At 45.0% G+C, this 14,620-nt stretch overlaps 1 protein-coding gene across 1 annotated transcript in view; it reads right to left on the minus strand.

Moving 5' to 3' along the window:
* Nucleotides 1-4,026: 4,026 nt before the first annotated feature.
* mcrip1 (MAPK regulated corepressor interacting protein 1) overlaps nt 4,027-14,620 on the minus strand; it is a 34,161-nt gene continuing 23,567 nt past the window's right edge. Inside the window, exons 3-4 of the mRNA XM_063030589.1 lie at nt 13,953-14,051; nt 4,027-7,715 (exon numbers count right to left, since the gene is read on the minus strand). Of these exons, the coding sequence (XP_062886659.1) occupies nt 7,651-7,715; nt 13,953-14,051 (164 nt within the window). The 3' untranslated portion in view covers nt 4,027-7,650. The remainder of the gene's footprint in view (nt 7,716-13,952; nt 14,052-14,620) is intronic.

Below are 14,620 nucleotides of genomic sequence, written 5' to 3' on the forward strand. Positions count from 1 at the left end.
GAGCTGCATTGTCCTGTTAGGCCTAATCACAGTTTGATTTCAGTTTTCTGCAATAGAAACTCCTGTAAACAAATGGGAAACAGACAGCATCCACAAACATAGTAAGTGAATTATCAGTTCAGATCGGTGACCAGAAATTGAAGCTGAAACGAGCAGAGACAAGAAGTGGCAGGTGGAATACATTGTAGGGAAGTGTATGGTCACACACTTTGGTAGAAGGAATAAAAGTGCAGACGTTCTCTAAACGGGGAGCAAATTCAGACATCAGAGCTTGCAAAAGGACTTGGGAATGCTCGTATTGGATTCCCTAAAGGTTAACTTGCAGTTTCAGTTGGTGGTAAAGAAGGCTAATGCCATGTTAGCATTCATTTCAAGAGGACTAGAATATAAAAGCAAGGATGTAATGCTGAGGCTTTATAAAGCATTTGTCAGAACGCACTTAGAAAAGGCAAGCAGTTTTGGGGCTCTTATCTAAGAAAGGATGTGCTGGCTTTGAGAGAGGGTGCAGGGAAGGTTTTTAATTTTGTTTTTTTTTAATTTAATTTAGATACAGCCCAGTAACAGGCCTTTCCAGCTCAACAAGCCACACCGCCCAGTTACACCCATGTGACCGATCAACTTACCAACCCGAACGTCTTTGGGGTGAGGAAGGAAAACAAAGCCCCCAGAGGAGTCTTTGATTGATTCTGTTATGGATTTACTGAGTATGCCCGCAGGGTTGTATATGATGCAAAAAATGTACGTTGATAATTAATTTACTTTGAACGGTCACAGGGAGAACTCCTTACAGCCAGCGATGGGAAAGAAAGCCCGGTCACTGGCGCTGTAAAGCCATTCCAAATGTTCACATGAATGATGCTAGGAATGAAGGGGTTAATGTACGAGAAGCGTTTGATGACTCTGGGCCTGTGCCCACTGGGGTTTAGGAGAATGAGGAGGGATGTCATTGAAACCTATCGAATTGTTCAGGTTCAATTATCATTCAATCATACATGAATATAGCCAAATAAAGCAGCTTTCGTCTGGGCCAAGGTGCAAATCACAGTACCAACAATACACAGCACACTGCACATAGCACAAATGTCTTATGGAAACTAACAAAAGCAATGGGGTGTGTCAAGGAAGGAAGGCAGATGATGTTAGATGAGAATAGGTGAGAGAGGAGCACAGTGCAATGTGAAAGAGCGTTGTAACAGGACAAGAAACAAAAGATAGGTGTGGCACAACTGCTGTCTGGAAGAACGAAAGATTGATGCAACACAACAAATTTCATGACGTACGTTTGTGATATTAAACCTGATTCTTGAAGTTCCTTCAGACGAGATCGCCAGCGGTATTTTCTCAGTCGCCACTAGGTGGCTCTGCAGTCACTCGGTAGTACGGAGTGGAGAGGCTGCCCGGACCAGTCCGCCAGTCGGTTCGCTCCTCAGCCTGTCCGAAGCTGGCCATGCACGGGTCCAGGCGGCGGGCAATCGAGGGCTCTTCCCCTGCCAACTGCCTGCCCCTCTTTCAGGGTTACATCTGTACCCATGTTCTTGGTGAAGGGGCACGCAGTACTTACGGGCACAATGGAGTCCCCCGAACGACTCGAGTTGTTGCAGATAGAGATAATATTTTAATTTTAAACTGTTTATGAAGCACTGATTATTGTACACTGTTTTGCTGGTTTAATAAACTTTTGTAAAAAAAATAAACTCCCATCCACTTCTGGCCTGTCCCTCTAGCAGAGGGCTCGTAACCATCGATAAAGCAAAACTACAAAACCTACCGATGCCGTCGTATTTGCTTTTGATGGCAATGCAGCCCGGAACTCCTGAAGACGACGTGGCTGGTTAAACCTGTTTTGTGAATGAGTTCATTACCGAGAGCTCACCGCCCCGGCCATTCCCCACTCCACACAGCGGCCGGTGCTGCGCAGAGGCTGGAGTTCAAAATGCCCCGGGTGCCTTCCCCACGCAGCAATGCAGGCAACCGGCACCGTCACAAGGGATTCTGCAATGCAGGTGCAGGAAACCTTGAACAACACACACACCCACAAGACAGAGGAGCAGAATTAGGCCATTTTGCCCATCGAGTCTGTCTCACCATTTCATCATGGCTGATCCATTTTCTCTCTCAGCCTGCCTTCTCCCCGTATCCCTTCATGCCCTGACTAAACAAGAAACTCTCAACCTCTGCCTTAAGTATACTCAATGACTTGGCCTCCACAACCACCTGTGGAAACAAATTCCACAGATTCACCACTCCCTGTGGCTAAAGGAACTGCTCATCAGCTTCATTCTAAAAGGATGCCCCTCTACCCTGAGACTGTGTCCTCTGGTCGTGGACTCCTCCATCCATAGGAATCTTTTCCACATCCACTCTATCGAGGCCTTTCAACATTCAACAGAGGTCACTGAGGCCACTCACTCTTCTGAATTCCAGTGAGTAGAGGCCCAGAACCATCAAACACTCCTCATATGACAAGCCTTTCAATTCTGGAATCACTTTCATGAACCTCCTTTGAACCCTCTCCAACGTCAGTACATCCTTTCTTGGATAAGGGGCCCAGAACTACTCACAATACTCCAAATGAGTCCTCACCAGTGCCTTATAAAGCCTCAACGTTACATCTTTGCTGTTATATTCTTGTCGCATTTGCCTTTCTCACCATTGACTCAATGTGCAAATTAACCTTTAGGGAATCTTGCACAAGGTCTCACAAGTCCCACTGCACCTCAGACTTTGTAATTTTCTCTCCATTTTGAAAATAGCATACTTCTTTTTCTTCTACCAAAATGCATGACTGTGCACTTCCCAACATTGTATTCCATCCGCCACTTCTTTACCCATTCTCCTAATCTGTCTAAGTCCTTCTGCAGCCCCTCTACTTCCTCAAAACTACCTCTCTCTCCACCTACCTTTGTATCACCTGCAAACTTCATCACAAAGCCATCAATTTTGTCATCCAAATCACTGACATAAAACGTAAAAAGGATCAGTCCCAACACAGACCCCTGTGGAACACCACTAGTCACCAGCAGCCAACCAGAAAAGGCTCCCTTTATTCCCACTCTTGTGTTTTCACCAACCAGTCACTGCTTTATCCGTGCTAGTATCTTTCCTGTAATACCATGGGGACAAAACTAGTTAAGAAGCCTCATATGTGGCACATTGTCAAAGGCCTTCTGAAAATCCAAGTACACAACATCCACCAATTCTCCTTTCTCTATCCTGCTTATTTATTTTTCTTCAAAGAATTCCAACAGATTTGTCAGGCAAGATTTTTCCCTAAGGAAACCATGCTGACTACGGCCTGTTTTATCAAGTGCCTCTATGTCCACACTATGCCGGATAATTTTGAAAACAAAGCTTTTTCTCTTCGTTTTAACCCTCCATCCACACTGAACCAGCGTTTTTATCCCTCGAAAACGGAGATTTTCAGAAACGGTCTCCAGAGTGAATAAATCTGAAAACGCCTAATATCCGTTGCAGTGTACGGGGTAACCGGAGCTTTTTAAAACCGCTGTCATGACGTGCCGGAACAGATGGCGACAGCCCGGCCTTTCATTGTTTTCTTATTCTTATTTTTATCCTTATTATTATTACTATTTTATTGTTTAGAGCGTACAATCATCGCAGCGATATTTGATTCTGCGTTTCACAGAATCTAACAATTTCAGAACAGACGGCAATGAGACTGAAGCCAGGAGAGTTAGAAATGTATTCACCAAATACTTTGACTCATAGCTTACTGAATAAATAAGTACACTCACTTTGCCCTGTTTTCTGTCCTTGCTTGTATGAAGGTAAGGACAGAAAACACCCTCTGCCACCTCGAGTTTAAATTTCATGCGGAATATTTTGGAGGATCAAAAACCAAAAACCAAGAAGCCAGAACCAAGGTGGTTTGCCTATTTATGCAAGTACTTCTCTGACAATAGATGTGTAACAACCTAATGTAACATTGTATGGAAATACAAGATAACACTGATGCAGTCAGTTTTATACACTTAACAAGATGCTTTATTAATGCAACAGAGTTAGTCAGTTTTTCAATGTTCGTCATCAGCCGGGTCATACTGTTCGTGAACTCCCTGTTAGTTGCCTCCATACGCCCCAGTATTTGATTTTTTTAGTTTTAAGTCCTCCTGCGCGAGAGCCAAGAGCAACTCCTTTTAAGTTTCTCCACTCTGTAACTGGACAAACGCGCACCAGGTATACCGTTTCCTCTTCGCTTGTTTTCTGTGTGTCCTGCGCATGCCCAGTAGGAGGAGATTCGCCCAAATATCCGTCTAATGTGGACGAAGATATTTTGAAAAATGCTTAGTGTGGACGCCTGTCGTTTTTACTTGAAACCGGCGTTTTCAAAATTATCCGGCGTACTGTGGACGTAGCCTAAGTACCCCAAAACCACATCCTTAACAATTAACTCCAACCTCTTCCCAATACATACTTTGAACACAACAAGTGCTGACCCCCTATTAAGTTGGGCCAGTCTGCTCTCCTGTCTACATAAAAACTTCAATGGTATAAGACTGAAGAACGAGAAAATGGGAATATTCCTTCTTAATCAGGACGAATGAAATCAATGAAATCTTGCTTCAAAAATGAATCCAGTCATCGTAACCTTGCTCTCTGGTTGCTCCCTGTTCAACAAGCTAAATGCTGCAAGAGTCAGTCCATTTCACACTAGGATTTAAGTTGTAGAATGAATTGAAATTAAGCAGAAAATATTGGGAACAATCAGTGGGTCGGGCAGCACTGTGGAAAAAGCAGCAGTTAACACTCCATGTCTCCAGAAGTGATGATTAAGAATCTGTGAAACACCCTTCTTTCACTGTGAAATGGATTTTAAAAAATGTATTGAGGTACTGCACTAAGTCCTCCAGCCCTTCGAGTCGCGCCACCCAGCAACCCGATTTAATCCTAGCCTAATCACGGGACCATTAACAATGACCGATTAACCTCCTAACTAATGGGAGGAAACCCATGCGGTCACAGGGAGAAGGTACAAACTCCTTAGAGACAGCAGTGGAAATTAAACACTGGTACTGTAAAGTGTTGTGCTAAAGGAATGGAAGGGAACCAGAAGGATGTGAGAAGGGATGAAACAGTAAACTGCTCAGCTAAATTTCTTCTGTAGAAGCCACTTTCATATTGTCCTAAGCGCAAGAGATTCTTTAGATGCAGAAAATCTTGTGCAACACGCACAAAATGTTGGAGGAACTCAATCAGGCAGGGAAATAAACAGCCAACATTTTGGGCCGAGACCCTTCATCAGGACTGGAAAGAAGCCAGAGTAAAAAAGTGTGGGGGGAGGGGAAGGAGTACAAAATAGCAGGTGACAGGTGAAACCAAGTGAGGGGGAATGAAGTGAGAAGCTGGGAGGTGACAGGTAGAAACGGTAAAGGACTGAAGAAGGAATCTAATAGGAGAGGATTGTGGACCATGGGAGAAAGGGAAGGAGGGGAATCAGGAGGATGTGAGAAGGGATGAGATGGTAACCTGAATGGAAGAGAGAAGTGGGGTGGTGGAGTAATTACCCACTTTCCTTCTCACCTATCATGGGCCAGCTGGTAGTCCTCCCTCTCCACCCACCTTGTTCTGGCTTCTCTCCTCTCTTCTCTCCATTGTCATCAGAGGGTGAGTGAGCAGGAAAGCACCTTGCGTTTGTGGAACAGCTTCTGTTGGGGGGGGTGGGGAAGGAACTTCTAAGCTGTGCTCGAGCACTCAGATCCCTGATAGGTCCTTCTCCCCACCCGCAGATGCTGCTCAACCACTGATCACCTTCACCAGGCTTATCTGATCCTTCATACCAATGACAACTTTAACATGTACACAGCCCCTCTGAGCACAGTTACAGGAAGTCTGCCACAAGTCAGGGTCACGTGAAGCCATGGGAGCAGGTGGTGGATGGTCGTACGAGCAGCTGGTGCACATCGAGTCCTGGTTAAGCGACCACTGACACCAGGCAGACAACCTCTGGAGTATTGATAATGGCTGGGGTCACCCATCTTGTAAAGACACTGCCCAGAAGGCAATGGTAAGCCACTTCTGTAGAAAAAATTGCCAAGATCAATCATGATTATGAGACCATGATCGCCCATGTCATCCAACACGGCACAATGCACATGGGGTGTCAGTCGTTGTATGTAGTTTTTCAATGATCCTATTGTATTTCTTTGTTCTACTGAATGTCCTCAAGAAAATGAATCTCAGGGTTGCATATACTTTGATAATCAATTTACTTTGAACAGACGGTCTCATAAATGAAGTGACGTTTTATTTACAATACCCCCTCACTTATACATCAGGAAGATTGCTAAATTATACAGTTCTTCTAACAAACACCATTCTTTCAGTTTGAAAAGGATGTGTCCGTATTAGAGTGGAGTACAGATTAGCTTTTCAACATGTTACTCTTCACTTAGACAAGGTTGCCAACGTTAAAAACAATTAACAGCACACACCTTTTTAGTGTCCGGGGTGCAGCTGAAGGGGTTAAAAAATTTACTTTGGAAGCTTCTGATAAAAAAAGTTGCACTGAAGGAAAGTGAGCCATAAACTGCTTAGAAACTAGAGGACACCTAAGAGTTGCCCACATTTCCGGGCAGTTAAGTACCCACTTTCCATCGGAATATCTATGATAGAGGGCATTCAAACCCACCTGTAGGAGTCAGTGGAAGCCCTGCTGTGTAATCGGTGATACCTGGATTACGCACAATGGCAGACCAGAGGAAGGGATGATATCAGGTATCAAGCATGGTGAGCCATCACTGACACGTCTACGTTTCCACACGGCCACCCTGACAATGTTGGTCATGTGTTGAGGAGTGTAGAAATACAAAAGTTTACAAAAAAAACACACACAAGGTTATCCTCCCCACGGCTGTACTCAAGCCCCTCTTCCTCTCCCTCACCACCCCCCCCACACCAAACTCCACTATGATTTCTTTTTAAATTAAGACTAATCTGAAAGTAATCGCTGGAATACAAAGATGGCTCGAACTTGTGGCCTGTACGACAAAAGCAGGTTACAATCCCATCTTTCAGCTCATTGCTCTCAGTCATGTCAGTTAAGTCAGGCTTTTATTTCCCCCACATTAGTTCCGGTTCTGTGCATATCAGACAGTATGTTTTACCAGCTGCCAAGTCCGATGCCAACTTTGAACTGTGCAGATGGGAACTTTTTTTAAATAAACCAATCTTAGTCATTAAGGTTTCTAGACTGACTCTTCCAACCTCCGACCCCACCACCTCTAAACAGGACAGTTCAGGAGAGCCAGCTTGGCAGCTGGGGATACCAGACACCCTGATTCCAGTGTGCACGGTTTTAGGCGTACCTCCCAGGGACATTATGCTCCTCTTAAACACAGGAGTGAGTCGTGACCTTAATTTATCAAATGGAGCATAGTTCTTGACAGCAGTGGTGGAGAGAGAGATGGGCAAAAATCAGTCAAAATTAGCACCGTTGACGAACTTGTGTTGACATGCTGAACGCATGCATCCTCGCGTTGGTTGGACGGAACTGACAGGCGGTCCGTTCTTCTGGAAGAGAGTGGGCAGTTCCGGATTCCTCTCCAAATCAAAGATGAAAGAAAACGTACTTCAAAACGGAAGCTCCAGTGGTATGTCGAAGGAAAGATCAAACACAGCCAACAATATCCCTTAAGATTTCTTAGCATCTGACAAGCTCCTTTTCCGCAGGTCACTCAGATCGACAGGTGTGAAATCTGAAAACCAAATAAGGCCATGACACATAGGAATAGAATTAGGCCATTCAGCCCATCGAGTCTCCCCCACCATTCAATCAAGGCTGATTTATTGTCCTTCTCAGCCCCATTCTCTTGCCTTCTCCCTGTAAGCTTTGTTGTCATACATATCTCAATGTCCCTTTTAAATATACTCAATAACTTGGCCTTCACATGCAATGAATTCCACAGTTTCACCAGAATAAAGAAATTCTTCATCTCTGTTCTAAACTATAAAGTAAAGTAAAAGGGCATCCCTTTATTCTGAGGCTGTGTCCTCTGGTCCTGAACTCACCCACTATCAAAGCATCCTCTTTACTCTATCCAGCCCTTCCAATATTCAGTAGATTTCAATGAGATTCCCCTCATCCTTCTAAACTCCAGTGAGTACAAGATGAGACATCAAATGATCCACAAGTCTTAACCCTTTCATTCCCAGATCATTCACAAATACCTCCTTTGGACTCCCTCAAACAGCACTACATCCTTCCTTAGATAAGAGGCCCAAAACTGATCACAATACTCCAAATATGGTCTGACCAATGCCTTACAATGCCTCAGCATTATATTCTTGCTTTTTTTTAAATTCCTCTTGAAAAGAATGCTAACATTACACTTGCCTTCCTCACCACTGACTCAACCTGCAAGTTAACTTCTAGGGAATCCTGCACGAGGACTCCCAAGTCCCTTTACACCTTGGATTTCTGACTTCTCTCCCCATTTAAAAAATAAAGGCACACACTATCAAGAAAATAGTTCAGGCCTTTATTCCTTCTACCAAAGTGCACGGTCATACACTACCTACACCATATTCCATCTGCCACTTCTTTGCCCGTTCTCCCAATCTGTCCAAGTCCTTCTGCAAAATCCCTGGGTTCCTCAACACCAGTAACAACAATACACTTATTTTGTGTCTAACCAATCTTAGAGTTTTTTGAGGAAGTTACCAGGAAAGTTGATGAAGGCAAGGCAGTGGATATTGTCTACATGGATTCTAGCAGAGCATTTGACAAAGTCCTGCATGGGAGATTGGTCAAGAAGGTTCAGCGGCTTGGCATTCAGGATGAGGTAGTAAACTAGGTTAACATTTGTGGGAGAAGATGGTTGCCTATCTGACTGGAGGTTTGTGACTAGCGGAGTGCTGTAGGGATCGGTGTTGTGTGTCATCTATATCAACGATCTAGTTGATAATGTGGTTAACTGGATCAGATCACACCAAGATTGGGGGCGCAGTAAGGTTCGTCCATCGTCATCGATGAAGACCTCGACACCATTAGTACTTTTTACGAGGTCACGTTGCTAGCTCGACACTCAACCCAGCACGGATGGAAAGCGTGCAAGGGAGCCAGCCAGATTCGAACTCAGGACCTCTTGCCCCAAAGTCCAGCGCTGATGCCACTACGCCACCAGTCGGCTTATGATGGTGTCGAGACTAGCACTATATTTGGATTTAAGTGAGGGAGAGTCACGCAGCGTCAGCCTCACTCTCTCTTCCCAATTCCCATCTGGATCCAGTGGCAAGACAAGAGTTGAGACGGCTGGAGATGAGACTATGTGTAGTGGATGACCAGGACGTCTTCTGCGTCTTGTCGTGCTATCACAGAAAGCAGAGGGATCCGGATCAGCTGGAATAATGGCTGAAAAATGGCAGATGGAATTTAATGCATACAAGAGGGAAGTGTTGCACTTCGGTAGAACCAACTAAGGGAGCTCTTACACAGTAAGCAGCAGGGCACTAAGGAGTGTGGTAGAACAAAGGGATCTGGGAATACAGGTCCATAATTCGTTGAGAGTGGCAACACAAGTAGATGGGGTCATAAAGAAAGCTTTTGGCACAAAAGCCTTCATAAATTAATGTACTGAATTCAGGAGATGGGATGTTATGTTGAAGTTGTATTGATGGAACCTAATTTGGAGTATTATGCGTAGTTTTGGTCACCTACCTACAGGAAAAATGTAAATAAGGTTGAAAGAATACAGAGAAAATTTACAAGGATGTTGCTGGGTCTGGAGGACCCGAGTTATAAGGAAAAATTGAGTAGATTAGGACTTCATCCCTTAGAATGCAGAAGATAGAGAGGAGACTTGTTAGAGGTATACAAAATTATGATGGGTATAGACAGGATAAATGCAAGCAGGCTTTTTCCACTGAGGGTGGGTGGGACTACAATCAGAGGTCACAGGTTAAGGGTGAAAGATGAAAGGTTTAGGGGGAACATGAGGGGAAACGTCTTCACTGAGGGTCATGAGAATGTGGAATTAGCTGCCAGTGGATGCAGGCTCAATTTCAACATTTAAGAGAAGTTTGGACAGGTACATTGATGGTAGGTTATGGAAGGCTATGGTCCTGGTGCAGGTCAATGGCAGTAGGCAGTTTAATGATTTCAGCATGGCCTAGATGGGCCAAAGGGCCTGTTTACGGGCCCCACTTTTCTATGAATCTCTGTTAGTCCTCGTCTCCTCTGCTGCCACAATGAGGACACTCTCAGGGCGGAGGAGCAACACCTCATATTCAGTCCAACCTGATGGCATGAACATTGATTTCTCTATTTTCCGGCATTTTTTCTCCATCGACCTTCTCCCTTCTTCCATCCCCAATCTGAATTCCCCTCTTACCTCTTCTCTTTATATGGCTATCATTGCGCCCCCACCCCCACCCCGGTGTCCGTCCTCCTTCCCTTTATCCCATGGCCTACCCTCTTCTATCAGTTTCCTCCTTCTCCAGCCCATTACCTTTTCCGCCCATCACCTCCCAGCTGCTTACTTCATCCCTCTCCCCTACCCCACCTGGCTTCACCATGCGTGTACATCTTCCCCTCCTCCCGTCTTCTTCCCCCTTTCTTTCCTGTCCTGATGAAGGGTCTCAGCCCGAAACATCTATTGTTTATTCATTTCCGTAGACGTTCTCTGACCTGCCGAGTTCCTCCAGCGTTTTGTACATGTTACTCTACCAACAAGGATTCTACATTTACTGATCTTATGTCACTTCTTACTAAGAACTTAATTTCATTCTTTACCAAGAACGACCCCTCGTGTCTTTTGGATAGGATGTTTAGCTTCCAGCTGTGATCTTCTTTCAGCCACGGCTCTGATGTCCACATCACACTTGCAAATTTCTAATTGTACAACAGACTCATCTCCCTCGTTTTGTATATGTGTACTCAAATATAACACCTTCAGTCTTGTATTCACCAGCACTATTCTCATATTTGTTTCCACATTACCTGCAGGTAAATTCTTAGCTCTTTCTAACCTGGAGACTTCAGTCACCTCTCCTGCACTCTCCTTCCCTTTTGCATTATCCATACTTTTCCAAGCTGCTGAACCCACCCATGTAGTTTAAAGCCCTATTCACAGCCCTAGTTATGTGATTCACCAGGATCCTGATCCTTGCATGGTTCACATGAACCCGTCCCATCACAACAGCTCTTTCCTTCCCAATGTCTGTTGAATTCAGACTTCTCCCACACCAAACTTGAGTCACGCATTTAGCTCTCTATCTTGTGCCAATTTGCTTGTGGTTCAGGTAACAGTCCTGAGATTATCAGCTTTTTGGTTCTGCATTGTAATTTAGTCTGCAGCTGCCCAAATTCCCTCAGATGAATCTCTTTCCTGTTCTACCTACATCATTAGTACCCACATGGACCACATCAAATGGATCTGCGCGCCACCCCCCCCCCGCCCACTCCAAATTCCTCTGCAGGTCAGATGAGATGTCCCGAACCCAGGCACCAGTCAGACAGCACAACCTCCGGGATTCTCAAGCCAGAGAATTGCGTCTATTCCCCTGACTATACCATCTTCACAGACAACTACATTTCTCTTCTCTCTCACCTCCTGAGTGGCTCCCTGAGCCACAGTGTTTCAGATAGGTTGCTCATCCTTCCAACAGCCCCCACTCCCATTTGCTCAGGGGGCAAAATCTCAAACCTGTTGGGCAAGCTGGAGGACTGAGCCTCCTCCCAAACTACCTCCTGGATTTCCTCTAACACCCACCTGTCCCTGCCCACAGACGGAACACAGAGACTTGGGAAAGCGGCAGCTGTGTGAGCAGGAGAGGGAGTGGTAACAAGTATTCTGAGAGAAGGCAATGACAGACAAATGGATGGTGGAAACAATTGCAAAACCAAGTCTTTCTGTTTCAGATTTACAGCGATTGCTTCTCTTGCTGCTGTTCTGGTTACACAGCTTGCTCTTTAAAGGTCCTATTTGGAAGGCAGCCAATAAGCAAATTTAGATCGACTGATAAGCCCATAATCACAAAAAAGAATCCACCATCTTATAAACACCCATAGCTCCTGGAAGTGCTGCTGAAGGGGCTGGATATTGAATAGTTCAGAAAGCCTGAAGGAAAAGTGTTTTGTGTTTTCACAATGATTTTTTCTTCAAACCATCTCTGTATGACACATGTAAAAAGCATTTGGAAAGCACTGTGCTATATTGTTCAGGCAGTATCTGCAAATATGCAAGACTGGCTGTGATCTTTTGGGCAAGCTAACTACCACAGCTCATGGTTTCTCTTTTCACATATCCCAAAGGGTCTGAATAAATTTCCCACATTGTGCTCCTCAGTTCCAGCTGTCTACAACTGATTAGACCACCTAAGAGCCTCCGGGCCAACTGCTGAGAAACCCACAATTACATACTGCTTGCCAACGTGCATGCTGTTGACTTTGCTCAGCTTCGAAGCACAGTTTATTATCACAAAGAACTAAAGGACTTGCAGCTAGAATTTAAAGATAAAGGATTGATTTTATTTGTCACATCTACGTCAAAACGTACAGTGAAATGGGTTGTTTGCATCTAAGACCAAAACAGTCCAAGATGTGCTGGGGGGCAGTCCACAAATGTCGCCGTGCTTCCAGCACCCACAATTTACTAACCCTGACCCATGTGTCTTTAGGATGTGAGAGGAAACCTGAGCACCAGGCAGAAACCCACGTGGTCACGGGGGGAACGTACAAACTCCTCACAGAAAGCAACAGGAACCTGTAAGTATGCTGGCAAGCTGTGTGCAATTGTGAGTTTTGCAGCCGGTGGTCTGATCAGTTGTCAAACAGATGGAACTGCAGAACGCAAGGTGGGAAATTCATTCAGACCACTCAGGGTCTGTGTGGAGAGAAAAGGCGAGTTGTGGTACAGTTTACTTGCCCAGAAGATCACAGAACTGCAGATACTGCTGAACTATACAGTCTCAGTGTTTAGTGTTCTTCAGAGAACTCGACACATCCGTAGACAAAGAATCCGTGTCCCTGAAGTAGGGATGTGACCCTCAGTGCTATCCACGCACACTCAGCCCTCCTGACAGGGCGGGGATTTTTAAAAGCAAATTTGCCACAAAGCAATGACTGCATTTGAGCTCATCACTGTGCACAGCATCTTGGAACCATCCACCCAAAACACTAGGGCAAATACAATTTAAAATGGCTTTCATCAGTGGCCAGCTGCTCTTTCCATGAAGCCAAACTGGTCCAGATGTATTCATATGAGAACCTAACAGAAGAAACCAGCCCTTTGCTTCGGGAAATTCCTGGTGTTGAGACGTATTCTGAAGCTTGAATAATAATCATTGTTGGACTACAGCTAAAACTTTGAAACTTAGCGACATAAGAGATCGCAGATGCTGGGATGTTGAACAACAATCTGCTGAAGGAACTAAGCAGCATCAGTGGGGAGGGGGAAGCGGAATTTTTATATAAAAAAAACACTAGCTTTATTTGTCACAAGAAAGATCAAAACTGAGTGAAATGCATCGTTTGCTGGGCAGCCCAGAGTGTCGCCACTTGCTCAGCACCATTATAACATGCCCACAACTTGCTGACCCTAACCAGGATTGTGGGAGGAAACTTGAGGGAACCCACGCAGTGTGGGAGAGAACGTACAGACTCCTTACATAAGGACAGCGGCAGGGACTGGACTGCAATCAGTGATCGCTGGCAGCTACTGTAAAGCTCTACGCTACCGTCCCACCTGACGCAGGGTTTCTGCCTGAAAGGCCAACAATTCCACTCTGCCCTCTTCCACCCATCGATGCTGGACAACATGCAACAGCTCCTCCAGCAGCTTGCTTGTTGCTCCTTGCAACTTATCTACCTCAAAAGGGAGAAGAATAACACTTCTAAAAGTAATTGACAATTGAAAAGTGAGAGGCTTATAGGGAAGATTTTGAAGCTGTGCAGGTGGATTCAGCCCCCAGCTTGCCAACCCGGCGTTACTTACTGTTCAAATTTGGATTGGGATTCTTCTCGACGTACTGGACAGGTCCGCGTTCACTCCCTGACATTTGGGTCCTCAGCTCTCGCTCCACACACTGCCAAGCTGCAAACAAGAACCACACGTCAAGCAGTTGGGAAGCCGATGGGACCTGGACAGAGGAGCACTTTTTGTACCAGACTAGGGTCATTCTTACCCTCGGCCATCAGGCTCGATAATGAGTCAACCTAAGCCAGGAAGTGAAGACCCCTCCTGTTAGACTGTTTGAGGCAACTTATTTTTTTTTCTTCTTATTTCTCTTCTAATATTTGTATATCTGTGCACTTGTAATGCTACTGCGACACCGTAATTTCCTTTGTGGTCAATAAAGAGTCAGCGTGGACCAAAGGACCTGCTTCCACTCTGCACTGCTTTCTGACTCTGCAGGTCTCAGGCTCTTCTCTTTTCCTATCAGTGCTCTTGTTTGCTCTTCTCTTATCAGTGTAGATGGATATTTCAAGCTACAACGTCAGCAATACTTTTCTTACAAGTGGTAATCTGGTTAAACTAAAGGTGCAACACACACAAAATGCTGAAGGAGCTCAGCAGGCCAGGCAGCATCTATCGGAAAGAGTAAACAGTCGATGTTTCGGGCTGACCCTTTAGCAGGACTGGAGAAAAAAAAGTGAGTCAAG

Source organism: Mobula hypostoma, chromosome 22, assembly GCF_963921235.1.
Source record: "Mobula hypostoma chromosome 22, sMobHyp1.1, whole genome shotgun sequence".
Classification (NCBI taxonomy): Eukaryota; Metazoa; Chordata; class Chondrichthyes; order Myliobatiformes; family Myliobatidae; genus Mobula; species Mobula hypostoma.